At 45.9% G+C, this 16,870-nt stretch overlaps 1 protein-coding gene across 2 annotated transcripts in view; it reads right to left on the bottom strand.

Annotated features, from left to right (window-relative positions):
- The window catches only part of Nab2 (Nuclear polyadenosine RNA-binding 2), a 133,696-nt gene that overhangs the window by 76,616 nt on the left and 40,210 nt on the right, over positions 1 to 16,870 (bottom strand). For both annotated transcript variants that reach the window (XM_065430210.2, XM_065430211.2), the window contains exons 8-10: positions 15,668 to 15,768; positions 8,750 to 8,878; positions 5,165 to 5,212 (exon numbers count right to left, since the gene is read on the bottom strand). In XM_065430210.2, coding sequence (XP_065286282.1) covers positions 5,165 to 5,212; positions 8,750 to 8,878; positions 15,668 to 15,768 — 278 coding nt within the window. The remainder of the gene's footprint in view (positions 1 to 5,164; positions 5,213 to 8,749; positions 8,879 to 15,667; positions 15,769 to 16,870) is intronic.

Raw genomic sequence — 16,870 nt, 5'->3', positions numbered from 1 at the left:
ATCACAGCACAGAAACCAAGTTTTCCTGACAAGTGCGGTCTCAGCGGAATAGCGTGGTTATTTTCGTCTGGATATTTTTTTTAACAGCGCTTCGAACAATTTTGTCCTCTACAAGGCTTAAGCACTGAAGCGCTTTCTCACTCAAACATTTCTTCGTGCAGTACATCTTCACTTTGCCGAGGTATTCCAAAGCGTCTTTGCATGAGACATCTGGGACTGGCGTTGGGTCGACATCATTGTCCGACTCATATTCAGTTGTAAGCTCTATGCTACCGCACATCGCTGCAACGATCGCATCATCCGTGCTTGCTTCCTCACAGACAGGAAGCTCAGACTCACCAGCATCAACATATTCTTAGAAGGTGTCTGTGACGGAAACAAACTTGCTTTCAACGAGGCCAGACCACACGTCGTCAGTGCTGACCGTCTCATCGGCAACACTGTCACTCGGTGCATTGGTGTCAAGAGCCTCCGCATTGCACACGAAGCCTGCTTTGTTGAAGCACTTGTTAATTGTAGTGCCTTTTACCTGCCACACTGAAATGGCAACCAATTGCACCCATTAAATTCCCTTTAAGAAGCTGCTGCTGCTGCATGCTCAGCAGAACTCTTTCGCAGATGCGTTTTTTGTAAAGTGCCTTTACGGTTGCGATGACACCCTGGTGGAGCGGCTGACATTTTGCAGTCATGTTGGCAGGCAGAAACTTTAACTTGACTGCAGTCAACTTTGGCTTGATGTTGTGGGCTGTGCAATTGTCGAGAATGAGCACGACCTGTCGCTTCTCTGCCACCATGTTTTCATCGAACTTGCAAAGCAAGCTTGTGAACATGTCTTGTGCCATCCACGCCTTTTTGTTGGATTTGTATGTCACTGGCAGGCACTCTCACTTTTTAAAGCAATGTGGCCTCGCTGATTTTCCAATGACAAACAGGCGGCGCTTGTCGCTTCCATTTATGTTAGCGCAAAACAACACAATTACGCAATTCTGAGGCCTTGCGGCCAGAGCAGGCTTCACCTCTCAGCGCAAGAGTGCGGTTGGGCAAAAGGTTATAAAATACGCCAGCTTCATTGGGATTGTATACGTCTCTGTCCGTATACGTGGACAGCATGGTTTCCAAATTTAGGCAAAGCCAGACTCTGATGGACTCGTTGTTGACATCACCGCTTTCACCACACACCACCTTGCAGCTCATGCCATGGCGATCCTTGAATCGCTGGATCCATCTATTAAGTGGGTTGAAGTCGTCGTGGCCTAAAAGAGCACTAAAAGACTTGGCTTTTTGTTGGAGCTTGGGGCCACTCACTGGTATGCTCTGAGCCCTAACTTCACGGAACCATCCGAAGAGCGCTGCGTCCACGTCTTCGTACTTCGACGTACGTATTCTCTTCCGTGACAGGGAAGACGAATCTTGCAGCAGTTGTTGCCGCAATTTGTCCTTGTATATGGTCAACACAGTTGTATCGGAAACGCCATATTTGGCTGTCACCGACGCCTTCTTCAGCTCACTTTCTATGTCCCTTATAATGCATTCCTTAGTCTCCAGTGATAAGGCACACTGCTTGAAGGCGCCACCGACACCATGGTGACAAAAACCCGACAACACACCTGCACAAAGGACAACTATGACATGACGAGATCACGATGTGCACACACCAAATGCAACAAAGATAATGAAAAAAAAGAAAGAGGTGCGCTATCGCTTCTACTACGCACTCCGCACACCCTGACTGGATGCTGCTATAGTGAAGAAAACACTCGCCCTCCTTCCTCTAAAGTCTCCCGTCCTTCTCCTCCTCTTTGCAGCGAGAGCTACATTGGCCGCATTCTTGCCGTTTCGCTGTGGCCGGTGGCCACACTGCGAGCTGAGCCGTTGCCTAGCAACCACCGCAGCTGGCAGCACCGCTCGCCACGCCAACTGGCATGACGTCAGAGGAGGAGCCGGTGAAACCACCTTGGAACAACAGAGGAGGAGCCGGCACTGCGTCGTATATATAGCAGGGGTGGCTCGGTGGGATTCTTCAGCAGATATGGAAAGTGAGTCGGAGAGACTGAAAGAAGCCAGGCTTTGTCGTTGGAACGAAACCAAGAGGGCGCAGCGAGGAGTATTCCATCGACCTCCTCGGGTTCATATGTCTTATTGTGTATGCATGGAAGTAAGTGGAACCTTCCACTTTGATCATGCGGTGTTTTGAACATGCTGGCTTCTCAAAGAAAAGCAGCGTTGATGCTGATGCTGACCATTCATGTGCACTTGATGAAGAAGGAACCAAGTATTGCGACTGCATCAATGCACTCTGCGCAGAGGATAGCGAATCCGGTGCAGTCGGCTTTGCAGAGTATCTCAACTTTGAAAATGATCAACAAACATGCTACTCAGACTTGGAGAGTGAAGCTACCGTTGATGTGACGATGTGCGATGACAGTGACGACGACGATGCTAACGAGCCTTCCCGAGCACCCGCACTCGGGGAAGTTATCGGATCGCTGAACGTTATCCGCAGTTTTGTTGAGTGCCCCAGTGGAAATTCTTAAATGCTGCACATAGCTGGCCAACTAGAAAACATGAACCTTGGAGCCTCGAACTACAGGACGTGGCAAACCAGCATCTCTGATTACGCTAAGTAATCAAAAGATCGTCGAATAAAGGTAGCACATTCCTGCAGCAAAATTTTTTGCCTGGGTTGCATTTTTGTGTGTTCGGTTAATTTGAAAACCCGCTTAATTAAAAGATTTTTCGCGGTCCCGATGACTTCAAATTAATGATGTCTTACTGTATTGTGAGCATTTATATTATGGGCGTCATCTTCCTCATATGTACATCGCCATCACTATCGCTTCGGATCTTCCTTGTCGGTGTGCTAGCTCGTGCTTCTGGAATAAAAGCGTCGAATAAAACCATTGCTCCTATGTGGTGGAGGTGCTATATGTATATATATATAGCAACTGTCATCAACAGTGCGGATTTTCTTTAAAATCTTGATGTCATCAGCGTATAGAAGGACAGGTGTGTGTTTGTGTGTGTGTGCACGTGCGTGCGTGCGTGTGTGTGTACAGGCAACGACCGAATTTTCGGACGCCTAAATTTTCGGACATGCCTGATATTTCGAACGTCTTCGCGGCACCGCCACGAACCCCATAGAATCAATGTATAAGGACATCTGAAATTTCGGACGCTCGAACCCCCCGCCGTCCAATTTTCCTGACTTTCTGACGCGACGGAAGGTCCTTTGGCTCCTCGTGCAGCGCCCTTGCGAAGGAAATCGACTTGCAGCCGAAGCATATCACCGCTTTGAACCACAACTAGCCGAATCTAGCCGTCACACAACGATTTGGTCTGGCCACGCTGGCTATGTTCATCGCCGCAAATGGCCGCACTTGCGCTTCCGGTGGAGTTTCCGGAGCGGCGCTAGTTCGTTTGATTGCGCAGGCCACGTTTTGGCTAGCGTGGTGTGTGGTTGTGCTGTTGCGTCAAGTGTGCTCTGCGACGCTAGGCCTAGGTGCTTCGACGCTCGTCAGCAAACTCCACTGTTCGCAACTTGAGGATTTTGCTTGCCTTCAATGGCCCCCACTCAGTCTTCGTCGTCCTCGTCGATGGCATCGAAGCGCGGAAAGCAGTACCGTACCCACGGAAATAACTTTTTAACAGTTTGTTGACGCTGACAATGAGCTCAACTTCTGCGCAGAACTGACTGACAAGGGAATAATCCATCAGATTGTGGGGGATTCAGAAGACTCCGATGTTGAAAATGAAGAGCCAATGCCTGCGCCGCCCACAAGCGCCGAGTTGACGCGAGCACTGTTGACTTTTTTATAGGTGTACAGTGCTGACATGACCCTTGCTCAGATTGAGGCAAATATGATCGCATGCAACCGGAACGCCGTCCAAACAACAATCAACAAGTTCTTCAAGCCACTGCAGCAATAACACTGGCTGCTCTGACGATGCACATGTACATAATAAACCCGCAGTCGGCTGCATACAGAGTTTTTGAACGCCTCTTATTATAGCACCTTCATTGATGTTTTGGCAGGGTTTTGGAAGATTGGTACTTCACCCTTTACCTCTAAATCCGAGAAAAAAAGAAAAAAAGGTGCGGTTTTTTGCATGCATTCATTTTTTCTGACTGCCTGAATTTTCTGACGTTTTTACGTTCCCTAGAGGGTCCGAAAAATCGGTCATTGACTGTATATATATATATATATATATATATATATATATATATATATATATATATATATATATATATATATATATATATATACACGCAATAGACTCTTGTTACGCAGACCCTGATAATCCGACAAAAAACTTCCGTTTTATCCGAAGCTTGTAATATCGTAGACACCTTACTTCCAAAAGTTTCGTCGCTCTGTCTAACAATCTTATTGCAAAGAGTGTGTGACGACCACAGTAAAAAACGAACAAAAAAGTCCCAGTTTCACCCAAAAAGGTGAAGCATCAATTGTGGTAGCAAATCAAGCAGGATAAGCGCGGCAGCAGCAGCAAGCAAATTGACCATCATGCTGACTCTCACTTTAACGCAAACTAAACCCCAAACGCACAAGCTACCGGCACTGGGCGCAATTTACCCACATCGCAGGTCGATTTCAATATACGGCACCCGGGTGGCCGCGCCGTTAACAGCAGCCACCGAAGTAGAACCAATCCCAACCTCTTTCCCTCGCCTCCCCGCATGCCTCGCGTGCAAATGACAGCGTGCTTCCACCCCACTTTCCTCTCTCCCTCGCATGCAAGATATTGAGCCGTGATCGTCGGCTGATTCTCCCAAGTCAGTTGCCAGCCCGTGTCGACACGTCAAAAGCCCATTTTATATGCCCAATTTTGATAAAGATTGCTGCTAATTTTGTCCACTGTAGCCGATAGTCTGTTGTAGCGTGGTCCATTAAAAGCAAACTTTGTCGCATTAATAAAATAGGTAGAACAAACAAAGGCTTAAATATGGCCCGTTATATCCTAAAGTCTATTCAGAAGGGCACACAGTCTTTTCAGAATGGCGAAAATAGGAACGCGACCTTCGTAGTTCCCACCATCCAGTTAGGTGACCACAGTGTTCAATTTTCAGTGAAAAACCTTGTGTCCTTTAATATGAGTTCCTAAAGCAGAGACGCTCCCCCCTCGTTTTCACATCAAATGTACTCACCTCGCCTGCGTCCAAGCCTCTCCTTAATAGACAGTCCACTGGATCGTTCTAGATGAAAGATCAAAGGTACATGGTCAGTTCTTAGCCACTCGCTTCCAAGAACAAATACAGTTTTCAACTGATTTTTCATATACTGACAGAGATGAGAAAATGTTTTCAAAAATTGGGCAGGCTGAAAAAAAATACAAACCTTATTAAAATATTAATTTCCTTCATTTCAAAATGCTAGCACCCCAAAAAATTGGTTTGTGGACTTTTACTCAGTGTTGTGTTTGAATGAAATAATGTCCACTCAAAATGTCATGATAGCCAATGCAGTCATGTTGGACACATCTCACATCCGCCCACCATGCAGCCTGATGTGGGTTGTTCATTGCTGCGATGCTGTAATGTACAGCTCAGTTGTTGCACGAGACCTCGACAGCATAATGCTGGCAGTTAGGCTGTTTTGTGCACATTCAGCATGAAGCTTTCTGCCTAGAAGTGAGTTTACCCTTGTTGATGCAATGAGCGTGTAAGCAAACTTGGTAGGGTAACTCGCATTGGTTGCTGGCTTGTTGCTGGCGCATAGTCGCGGGCTGCTTCTAGTAGAGCCATCAATCTAGCCTGCGTGCATGTTTTAAGGCTCCATCACCAATGAGTCGCTTGTCAAAACACGTTAGCGACAAGCTTCCTGCCACAGCTTATTTGCCAGCCACCAGCGAGAAGCAAAATTTCGTAATGGCCACATTGGCGAACACTGCCTAGACTGCTGCCTAGTTATCACTGCTTTGCATGATGTTGGCAACCAAGGTTAAGGTTAGGCTTGAAGCAAGGGCGTAGCCAGATTTTTTTTTAGGGGGGGGGAGGGGGGTTGCACCATAAGTTTTCTACAATTAGTAAAGGGAACTCTGGAGCTGCGATTATTCAGCCCCCATGGGAATGATGGGTAGCACATGAATTTGTCTGATCTTGTGATTGTTGAGGACATACCCAGTATGCCACCCTCTGGCTACTACGCCAATGGATCCAAGTCAATGTAGATGCATTTATTGTGGCCATATAGCGCTTGAAATGGTATCACATGTTGAGTATGACATGCAATTCTACGAGATTTACTCTAGTGATTTAACGCAACGTGAATTGAGTTTCGGCTGCCAGAGAGGAAGATGGAGTGCCCAAAGCAATGGGTGCTCACATATTTAAACCATTAGCCTCGGAGATCAGTTTTATTAATTGCAATGCTCTAAAGGCCTACAGAGCATAATATAGAGGGAGGGGGGGCATTAATATACAATCATAAGGTACAAGGTTACAAATTCCATAGAATCAAATATAACAACTGCAACAGAAATAGAACATTTACAAAGCAAAGCAGGGGAGTATCACAAATATCTTAAGACCAAAGGATATTATATTATCAACAGTAGAACCTCGTTGATACGATACCATTTATGTACGATTTCCTGATGGCAATATTAGTGATTGAGAACACAAAAAAATTACACAAAACAGATTCCTCTTTACTGGTTCATAAGTGTCTAGAAAACATGTTCTTTCGGCACCAACGTTCAGTACACAGAGAAACTGTGATCATATGAAACATTTTCTGGCTGCTAGATGCCACTTAAATAAGAAAAGGCATGAGGCATGTGTAATCGAGAACAGTAGCCATCCGCCGCAGCAGCTTCACCACCATACTCGCCCACCTGTCTGATGTGAAAATGCCGGCATGCAATCAGTTTCCCATTGTGGTACCACCAAATCTCCTCCCAGGTCATCGCATACCGCATTTACGGAGCTATTTCTGCCAACCCTACTTCGAAGAACATGTTCACCTCTGTTTCACAGTGAGCGAAGCGTTCTGTCATTGGAAGCATACTGCAAGCTTTTAAGGAGGTATGGTAGGGTTAAATGGCACACGTTAGTTTTAATGTAATATTTTAGAAATGGCTGCAGATATTTGCATCAAATTTCACACGCTTACAAAACATGCTCTTGGGTACAACACGAGACACTTTGTGTCTAGACGGTTTGCCTTTGCTGTGGCCAAAAAAAAAATAAAAATAATATCTCTGCTTGCACAAAGCGACAATGGGGGTTTCTTACAGTGTAAGTTTTTCCAGTGTTATCATTCATATCATCAGATATTTTTTTTAGTTAAGAATGTTTATGACTGGTTGTAGTACATGCGTACAAAGTTTCACTGGAATGGGATGAATACTTTCTGAGAAAAAGTACATTGAATTTGAAAAATTAATCAAAAATTCAATTTGAGAAAAATAAGGTGTTATGTTCGAATACTGCTTGTGGATGCTCAAAATGCCCCAGGAGTATACATTTCATTGCTGACTTTCTTGCAGGTGTCTCCATAACCCTGCTTAGTGTTCCTTTTTATCGGTCGTACTTGCTTGTTCTTGGCAGAGTCATAGAATTCTGCCCTGTCAACACGCTCTTTGTCCACCCTATCGAAGGCAATACTATTACAAAACAGACCTGGAACAATTCCAAGGGCCTCCAGAACAGCTTTTCGTGCAAAATTACGGTCATCGTAGTAGGCTACACCATTGTTAGTTGCTGTCACGTTTTGCTCTGGCAGTATTGTAGGCCCCGCACTCTGGAATTACCCACCAGTTCGATTCCATTTCAGTTTCCCGTCGCTGTCTTAGAACACTATGCAACAGAAATACAATGTGTGTCTCGGGTTGCTTGGGCCCCACCAGCTCAACACATGCTGACGTCTCATGCCGCAACGATTAGCACTGACTGGGCACGTCAAAACTTCCCGCCAAAATGCCCGGATTGAATAAGGTGCAGACCCAGGCTGAATACGAAGAGTTCAAACATAAGCATGCTGAAGCCACAAAAACGATAATGCATGTCTCAGGCTGCTTGGGCCCCACCAGCTCGGCCTGCACTGGTGTCTCATGCTTCAACGATTCGTGCAATGCTTCCCATTACGTAGATGTCAACTACAGTTGAGTCTGTCAAATTTTTTACTGACTTCAAATTGTACGTCATCCCTGTTAATGCCCGTCTTTCTCGCATGTTTTTTTTTTTCTTTTTTTTTCAAATGCACAAACGGAGTTCTACTGTACTGCTGCAGGCAATAAACAACACAGAGGTTCTCAACACCCCTGTATCGTCTGATGCAATGCAAGTACTTCACGGAACGAGCCAAAGCATCTCAAAAATCGTTCCAGATGCGACTGCAATGCATTCAAGCAGCATACAAGCCAGAAAGGAAGAAAGGCTTAACGCATGTTGGCTGAGAGACCTTTCCTCCTGGTATGATGGAAATGTCTATAGGCTACATATTGTGAGAAACAAGAACCAGGATTACAACTGTCTCCAAAATGCCAAGAAGAGCTGTTCCATTACTCGCCGCCAATGTTTCCATGACCTTTTCATTCACCCTGTGGCACCAAACAGCATGAAACTGCGTGCTTCACAGCAATTAAGCGTTAGGAAAAATAGCCCAGATGGGGGCCGCTAAGGGCATGCGGCTAACTATGCCATTATCGATTCAACTGCTAACCACTTTAAATTCAATGCTAGCTTGGTCAACAGTGAATTCAATTTAGGTGTGCAGTAAGCATGACTCACTGGCTGGCGGCATGGAGTCCTCATCGTCAGCATCACTAGCTCTCGTAGAGCCTAGACGACTGGCAGGTCTTCTCCGCTTTGAGCCCAGCTCGCGGAGGGGTGTTGGTTGGTACGGTTCCACCCGGGCTGCTGCAAATGTCCACCAGAGCACACAAACTATTAACCACTGCAACTAACAAACAGCTGCCTAGGTGTCTGGGTAACAGTGTCCCAAGATGTGTGCAGCACATCTTAAACGCCATTAATTTGCCTATCTTTTGTGATCATGAGGTGTTACTGAAGTCTCAATACAACAAGGTTGTACCTACATCAAAAAACTTTACATGTGCACTATGACGTGGGTCACGGCTGTTATTCTTACTGTGCAGCTGTGCAGCTCTTTTCTTGCAATGCAAGCTTGCGAAAATTGTAAGAATTGATCGTAAGAATGCTAAGAATGAATGAACATGAACAAAGTTGTTGCTTCTGATGTGACACATTGTGGCGCCATCTACTTGCACCTTAGGGAAGTTTCGGAGGAGCACAACTCTAAGGTGACTGACTGGTAGGTTATGACACTCCAGAGGAGTATGACAGGTGATCTACCAATAGGTCATCAAGCACAGGAATCGATACTTGAAAATGTGCTGTCGCAGTGAACAAGTTACATAGTAAATTTCATCAAGGTGCGATTTCTGCTTCAGCAATGAAAGTTAGTCCAGAAATACCTACAACAGTCCAAGTAGTCAGCACCTTCTCAGGCAGCATTTGTGAACAAATATCATGCAAGCCACTTGAGCAACAATTTCAATATCAAAAGCACAGTCCTATGCGATACAGATCACGCGAAGCTATAACATGAACTGCTCTAAGTGCTAGCAGCCACCACAAGGGAGCACAACATGCATCAGCATCACGGCCCACTGATGTTCCACACTGCTTCTTGTTTGTTAGAACAAAATTAGTTTTGAAAGAAGGAACATGGATCAAAATGAATGGGCAGATAAAGTGCACAAATATCTGTACCTAAAAAGTGTGGACACAAAATGGAGGAAAAGGTCAATGAAGTTGGCAACCAAGTACAGCGTAACTGAAAGTGTTAATAGACAACTAGGAGTCATAAAAAAGAAAGCGAGAGAAACAGAGATGGTAAAGTGGGTGTGAAAGATGTAAATAAAAAGGATCATAGAGATTTACAAGAATTAGAAGAAAGAAATTAGAAGGGAAAATCTGTACGATAACAGGAAGGGAAATGCCTTGCTATTCGAAAAGTGGCTAGCCGCGCTTGTTGGTATGAACACATTCTTTAGCAAACAGTGCAAATAAATGGACACAGAAAAGTGCCTGTGTCGTGTGCCTCTTTTCTGTGTCCCGTTACAGTCGCCGACCGTTTATTCGGACCTCACGGGGACTGCGAAAATGTCCGAATAAACAGGTGTCCGAAAAAGCAGATTAAGGGGAGAAAAATGAAATCCTTTATTTCCACGCACTTATTCGGGCTCGGCAGTAGGCTTGAAGAAATCATGAATGCGCCATTGCACGCTGTTCCGTTTACGCGCAATCAGATAAGCCTGAATCTCGGTAAGGGTCGCACAGTCACTGCTTGTACACGCTCCGCATGTCACGGCAGCGTAACACACGGTGTGTCATCTTCCGACTCAGATTCATTGTCTGGCGGTGCAGCAGAAAGCTGACGAATGAGCTCGCCGTCGTCGAGTTCTGCGCATGTTAGTACAGCAGTGCCAGCACCTGTGAAACTGTCAAATGAGACGGTGTCCGGAATCGCAGTGCAATCACTGCGCAGGTCTCGGCAGAACATTTTCTGCGTCAGTAGGGAGCACATCGGAAGGCGACAAATCTTAGGCCTCCCGGCACCCGCTTGCCGGCATTCCCAAGCGCAGTCTGCGCAGGCACTGTCGGCGCCATTAGACACTTGACGTGATGTTTCCGTAGGCAGCGTTGGATCACCGAAACCTCGACACAGCGCACAAAGCAAACACCACCGTGCCGACACCAGTCGCACAAACAAAAAACGTGGCCTACTCGCAGCATCGTGCGCAAAGAAACAAAGCAGCTGCTGGAGTGTCTTGACATGGCTTACTAAGCTGAAACCGGAACTGCTGTTGAGCCACTCTATCGAACCAGTAGAAACGATGATATGAGCGGGGATTTCCAGTAGCACCACTTCGTGGGGCAGCAAGGAGGCTCCGTTCAAAACAAAAATGGCGTTCAGCAAGTTGAACCATGCGCCGGTCAGAGTCGGTGCATGGTGCTCTCGATCGAGTTGGCTCAAGGAGTGTCCGAAAAATCAGACGAGAGGTTGCAAGGTGTCCGAACTTTCGGCAGTTGCTATACATTATGGTCTATGGCGAGAATGGCGGTGCCGCGAAGCCGACCGAATAATCGGGCATGTCCGAATTTTTGGAGTCCGGAAAATCGGTCGGCGACTGTATTCACACTCTTTGCTAAAGAATTGCTATTCGAGGCTCAAGTTGGCTGCCTACGGACAATAATATACTAGAGCAAATATTCGCAACAGTGTAAGTCATGTTTATGCTGCAGAAAAAATCCGGAGACCACTCAGCACATCCTAATGGAATGCGACGGGATTCACCTAGCCACAACTGTAGGTAACGTACACCTTCAAGAAGCGCTCGAGTTTAAAGTGAATGGAGGCATGAACCGGTCAGCAGTCTAGATAGGCAAGAGGTGTTTAGAGTACAGCCAACGACCAATAATTCGGGCTCCACAGGTAACGTAAATAAGTCCAACCTATCGAATGTAAAAAAAAAAAACTAATTTGTCCAAAAAAGGTTGGTTTTAATTATTTTTAAGGCCCTTGTGCAAGAAACAAGTAGCCGATGCGTCGCTGCACGCACTTCCACTTACATGCACCCAAGCCCGCCTGTATTTCTGTCAGTGTTGAGTTCCTTGATGGTTGTGTCTTTCAGTTTTTCACCTTGTGGCCTTGGCATTGTTAGTTCTTGCAGGTCTGTGCCTAAGCGCTTCACAACGTGGTTCATACATTGTTCTTCCTCCATGGCACTGGCGCTTGTGCCCCACAGATGGCAGGGTAGATGTTGATGTTGCCATCACTCAAGAACTTTGTGACAGTGGTGTTTTGTATGAGGAACTCCTCTGTCATATGCGCATTGCAAGTTCTGTTGCTTGAGATAAATGATCCTAGGTTTTTTTTTTTTTTTGCAAACAGGACGATGGAAAGCTTCCCATACTTCCCATTTCCAAGGAAGACCGAAAGGCCTTTGGGCTTCCCAGCTGCCTCGCGAACAGAGAGTTCCTGCATGCTGCAACTGGGGCATACCAAACCTGCCACAAGTGCTGCTACTGTGCTGCCCTCGCACACCACCATGCTATAACAACAGGAGCACCGATTGGTCTTGAGCCATTTTGGACGAATTTGACCTTCTTCTTGCATGCACTGACAAATTCCACAGCAGCGTCAATCTCACAATCACCGCCGCAGTGATAGATATTGCCGTTAGGACTAGTTGAAATCGGAGTGTCATGAACGTCCTTGTAGGCTGTTGTTTTCCAAAACGTCTTACGCCGCGTCTTCCTCGGTGCTCGTGTCGAGTTCTGTACTTCTGAGCACCAAAATCGTTCTTTCTCGGGCTGGCAAGCAGGGGAAAACGCAAAGAGAACTCAGGTTTAAAACGATGAATCATTACTACTGGTGAGCACTCGCGGCAGTTGTGGTTCGGCTTTGCCCCATAGGCCAAGTACCGCAGTTTAGTGGCAGCCTTGCGCTGCGTGACGTCCAATTCAAGGTGCTTGACAGACGTGTCCTTTCTTTGTTATTTTTTTTTTTGTTCTCGGCAAAGACACGAGACCTACAGCCGGTGAACCTTGGAAGACATGGCAAATGCTGCGCACAGGTCTATTGTAAATGGAAGATGGCGCCACTCTTCCATGTGAGAAGGATGAAAACGGCACAAACTTTCTCAGCTTTTGGCGACTTCTCGCACCACTACAGCTCACATAGGTGCATTTTTAGCTGGTTTCTCGCACAAATTTCAGCTTTATATTTTCAGAAATAAAAGTTTACGATCCAAAAATGACAATGAAGCTGAAAACATGGACATGAACATTTTTCAACCCACACGTCCCATTACTCAAAAATCCATGACGTTACAGTGTGGTAACTTCCAAGACCGTGTTTGCCATCCATCTTTCATTTTTGTACCTTTCCTGGCTCGTCGAGCCTCCTTTAACAGTAAGAGCGGCTTTTTTGGCCTTGTTGAAGGGAACTGATGTGTGTTTGGCATGTTGGTATGTGAACTTGGATAACATTCTCGCGCGAGCAGATAGGGACAAAAGGGACACGGTAGCTTACTGTGGTGTCACATCTCTCTGTTGTCCCTGTCTGCTTGCGCAAAAATGTGATCTAAGTTGAAGGGTAATTGTTGATTCACAATGGCGGCTGGCTGCGCTCATTGGTACAGTGATACCGCATTACTACAAACACTACATTAACAAACTTTTTAGATTTTTCAACTTTTCAGAAGACCCCGCTAACTGCCTTATGGTTTCAATATAAAAATGTTCCAGTACATACAACGAACTTCAGAATACCGAACATTTCAAAATATTGATCACGAGCCAGTTTCCACGTCCTGTTAACAATGCCCTCAGTACTACGAATTAATATTCTGAAATCTGGGGATTATATTTTCGTGTATCCTTCACGGTAGATGACAAGGCACAAGAAGTGCACAACGTGGCGCGTGGCTTCAGAAAACGTGGGATGGCGTCGGAGTAGAGAAAAACATGGGAAGGCACGTGTCACCTAGCAATGGAGGCGTGTCCTTTCCTTCTTTCGGTGCACACCTCTCTTTTCTTATGCACTTCTTTCTGCAGTCGTACCTGCTGTGCATGGTGAGAAATGCAACCTCCATGCTCACAAAGATGCCACATGGTCGCACTTTCCGTAATGTACTTAAGCATTGGAATACTTCACGTGTCCGCCTCCAGCAAGACAGCTGCAGTGTCCATGGCAAGGATAGTGAAAAACAAACAAAAAGAAACACTGCACACTGGAGGTGACATGGAGCTTCCTCTTTGTGGGCGGTTTTCTTAGTGTCAGCATCCCTGCACACACGGCACATGCTTCAGTGGTGCATGGCACTGGGGTTTATAGAAAATACAATAAAACCTCGTTAAACCATTCCCGCCTAAACAGTAGCTTCATTTCAAAAGTAGTAATGTCAAATCGCCGACTCAGTAGCCATTGAACAAAATGCATTTTGTATCCGCATAAACAGTACCAGCTTACTGCACACGTATCGGTTAACACATAGTGTTTCCTCTTTTCGTCTCGCAATCACAGCGGTGTGTCATCCCCATCAGGCAGCCTGGCAGAACAAGCCTCAGAGATCAGAACGGCCTCCAAGTGCACTGTGCGTTTGCGCATGAAGCCACATCAACATCATTTTGGCGCCATGCCAGAGAGCGTTGTGGCATCGTGCAAGCTAAGGCTCGCGTCATGCCAAAGCTTGGATAAAAAACACCGGGTGCTCAGCATAGAAGAAAAATTGGACATTGTTCGTGCTATCGAACGTGGCACAAAGAAGTCGGCGCTGGCATATGACAGGGATCTACCGTTGGCTACAGTGTGTGGCATTTGGAATGCAGAGAACTTAGTTGGCAGCACAGCTGCAACTGCAAAAAGATGTCGGCTAAGGGGCTAGAGTTTTCGCCATCGTTGCCTCTGTTGTTGACGAAGTGTCGCCTAACGACAGTGATGAGGACGGCACGGAAAGTAACAACACGGCCCGACAGTGGCAGAAGCTACGCATTACGTCAGCCTCACGAATGCAATCGTCACGATGAGAACAGCCCCCCGCAATGAAAAAGGCGCCCTGTGACTTCTGCAGCGCTGCCAAGTTCGTGCGTGGAGAAAATGCAAAGCCAACAAGGAATCTGCCATGCCTGTTTGTCGACAAGAGGGGGGCTGGCTGAAAATCTGGCTCGCTGCTTCAGTAAGTTTGAGACCACTGTCATCACTGCTAGGCCGCCGTGGCATCAAAAGAAAATGGCAGACTTTTGTTGTGCGAAAGTGAATAAATACTGCGTGTTTTTGCCCTTTCGTCGCACTCTCCCTGAGTTCCGTTTTTGACAGGTAAGTGGGTGACCTCATGCTATTTCGGTTACGCAGCACTACTGCTTAGTACATACTTTTTCCGAGCTCCGGCCAATAACGGTTTAACAATGTTTCATTGTAGAAACAGCACGGAGCAAGAGCCAACAGTGACATTTTCATTGATAGCTTATACGGTGACAACTGATTAACCAGTGGGTTGATGTATGGAATGGTCAATTTTGGGGCTTTCACTACAACATTGTTTGCCTAAATTGATGTACAAGATCGGCAGGCTACCAAAGAATTAAAGATTTTCGGATGGAACTATAACCTCTAGATATACAAAAATAATTAATAAAAGAGAACAAAGTGACTTCACTTGCAGTTTTGACACTAGTTCCCTCACACTGGATATTTTCTGTGAAGGTGGAGTGACAGCATGAAGTTTATTTAACAGCCTAGCAACATGTTTTTCTGTCACCCGATAAGCATTAGCCAACATTCTAGTCCCGTGAACACGGACACAGAAAGGAGCAGACAGGACAGGTCCGTGTTCACTTGGCGCTACAATCCAAGATCATGTTACCGTACCAACTCGCCCAATTTTCTATCCTTTTGCATTCTAGTCCCACACTATCCAACAACATACAGATAGCAGAAAATTTTAAATATCAAGTTATCAAATTGAAAGCAACTCAAACAATTAGGACTACTGACTGGTATTGAAAACTTAAAATATGCACACCCCTACAAAAAGAAAATATAAATTAGGCACTGAATTTTTATATACACAGCAACATTGCTGTAAATGTTTAAAAATAAACTGATGAGAGACTCACAGGGGTTGCGGCGAGCCGTGCTGGAGACAGATTGATGTGCTGCCTTCATGGCCTTGAGCAGGAGAAGCTTGTTGGCCTGCATGTTCTCGGGCACACTTGATCTGCAAGGAGAAGGGAGGAGCACGACTCGGCACTGGAGCGAACCACAGGCCACGTCTGCACACAGCAGATCACAGCAGCTCCCATGCAGTACACTCTGCTGAACCTATAGTGAACCCAGTGTCAGTGAAACAGACGCTAAAACAAATGAGTTTAATTAAACCCCATGCCAAACTATTGGCAAGCATCCGAGCACTCTGACAAATTTAGTACGATGCTTGTTTTACAAGTTTTAGTTTTGGCTCCCAGAAGGTTGATGAGTCATGAGGTCATGGTACTCCGGCTTGCTCTATTCTTGCAATCACCGAGACTACCACACAAGCGTGCAGCCAGAAGATATGTGAATAATGTTCTTGGTTACAGTGCAGTTCAATTATAGAGGTACTGCATATAACAATATATCAGTTATAATGATGAGCCGAGTTGAGAGTGCCAACTTACAGATTAGGGCTATGAGAAAAAAACCCATATATAACCATACGTTATTCATCGCACATCGCATATAACAATCAAAATCTTGCCTTCTGAACAGATTTTCCATGCAGAATAACCATGAAATTTGTATCCCCTTAAACAAACGATGCCGAGACTCGGCAATGCGTTTGCCTACACGAGTTCGTATCTGCCACAGTGCAGCATGTCCCACTCGTGGCGATTGTGAAAGCCACGGCGAGCGTAACAAGTTGACGCAGCGCGCCTCAAAATGGCACCAGCCGTCTCGCCCACGATCTAGCTACCCGTGAGAAGAAAAAGAAAAAATTCGCAGTTCCACCGGAAAGTCGAAGCACCGATTACCATAGCAAATTAGTAGATGGCTGTACGAAGTGAGGATAGTAGTTTTATCGTTGCCTCTGTTATTGCCGTAGTGTCATCTAACGACCATGATAAGGACAACACGGAAGGCGACAGCAAGGGCAATTCAGGCCCGACAATGGCAGATGCTGCACATTACGTCAGCCTCATGCAGGTTTTTGTTGAGAAGAGGGGCTGGCAGAAAAGCTGGCTCACAGCTTGTGCAAGTTTGAGGCCACCGCCGTTGTCGCTGCTAGCCCACCACAGCATCAAACAAAAATAACATACTTTTGTTGCCCAAAGTGTATAAAT

This window comes from Dermacentor albipictus, chromosome 2, assembly GCF_038994185.2.
Source record: "Dermacentor albipictus isolate Rhodes 1998 colony chromosome 2, USDA_Dalb.pri_finalv2, whole genome shotgun sequence".
Classification (NCBI taxonomy): Eukaryota; Metazoa; Arthropoda; class Arachnida; order Ixodida; family Ixodidae; genus Dermacentor; species Dermacentor albipictus.
Note: the sequence above shows the minus strand (reverse complement) of the source record. Positions and strands in the feature narration are given on the sequence as shown.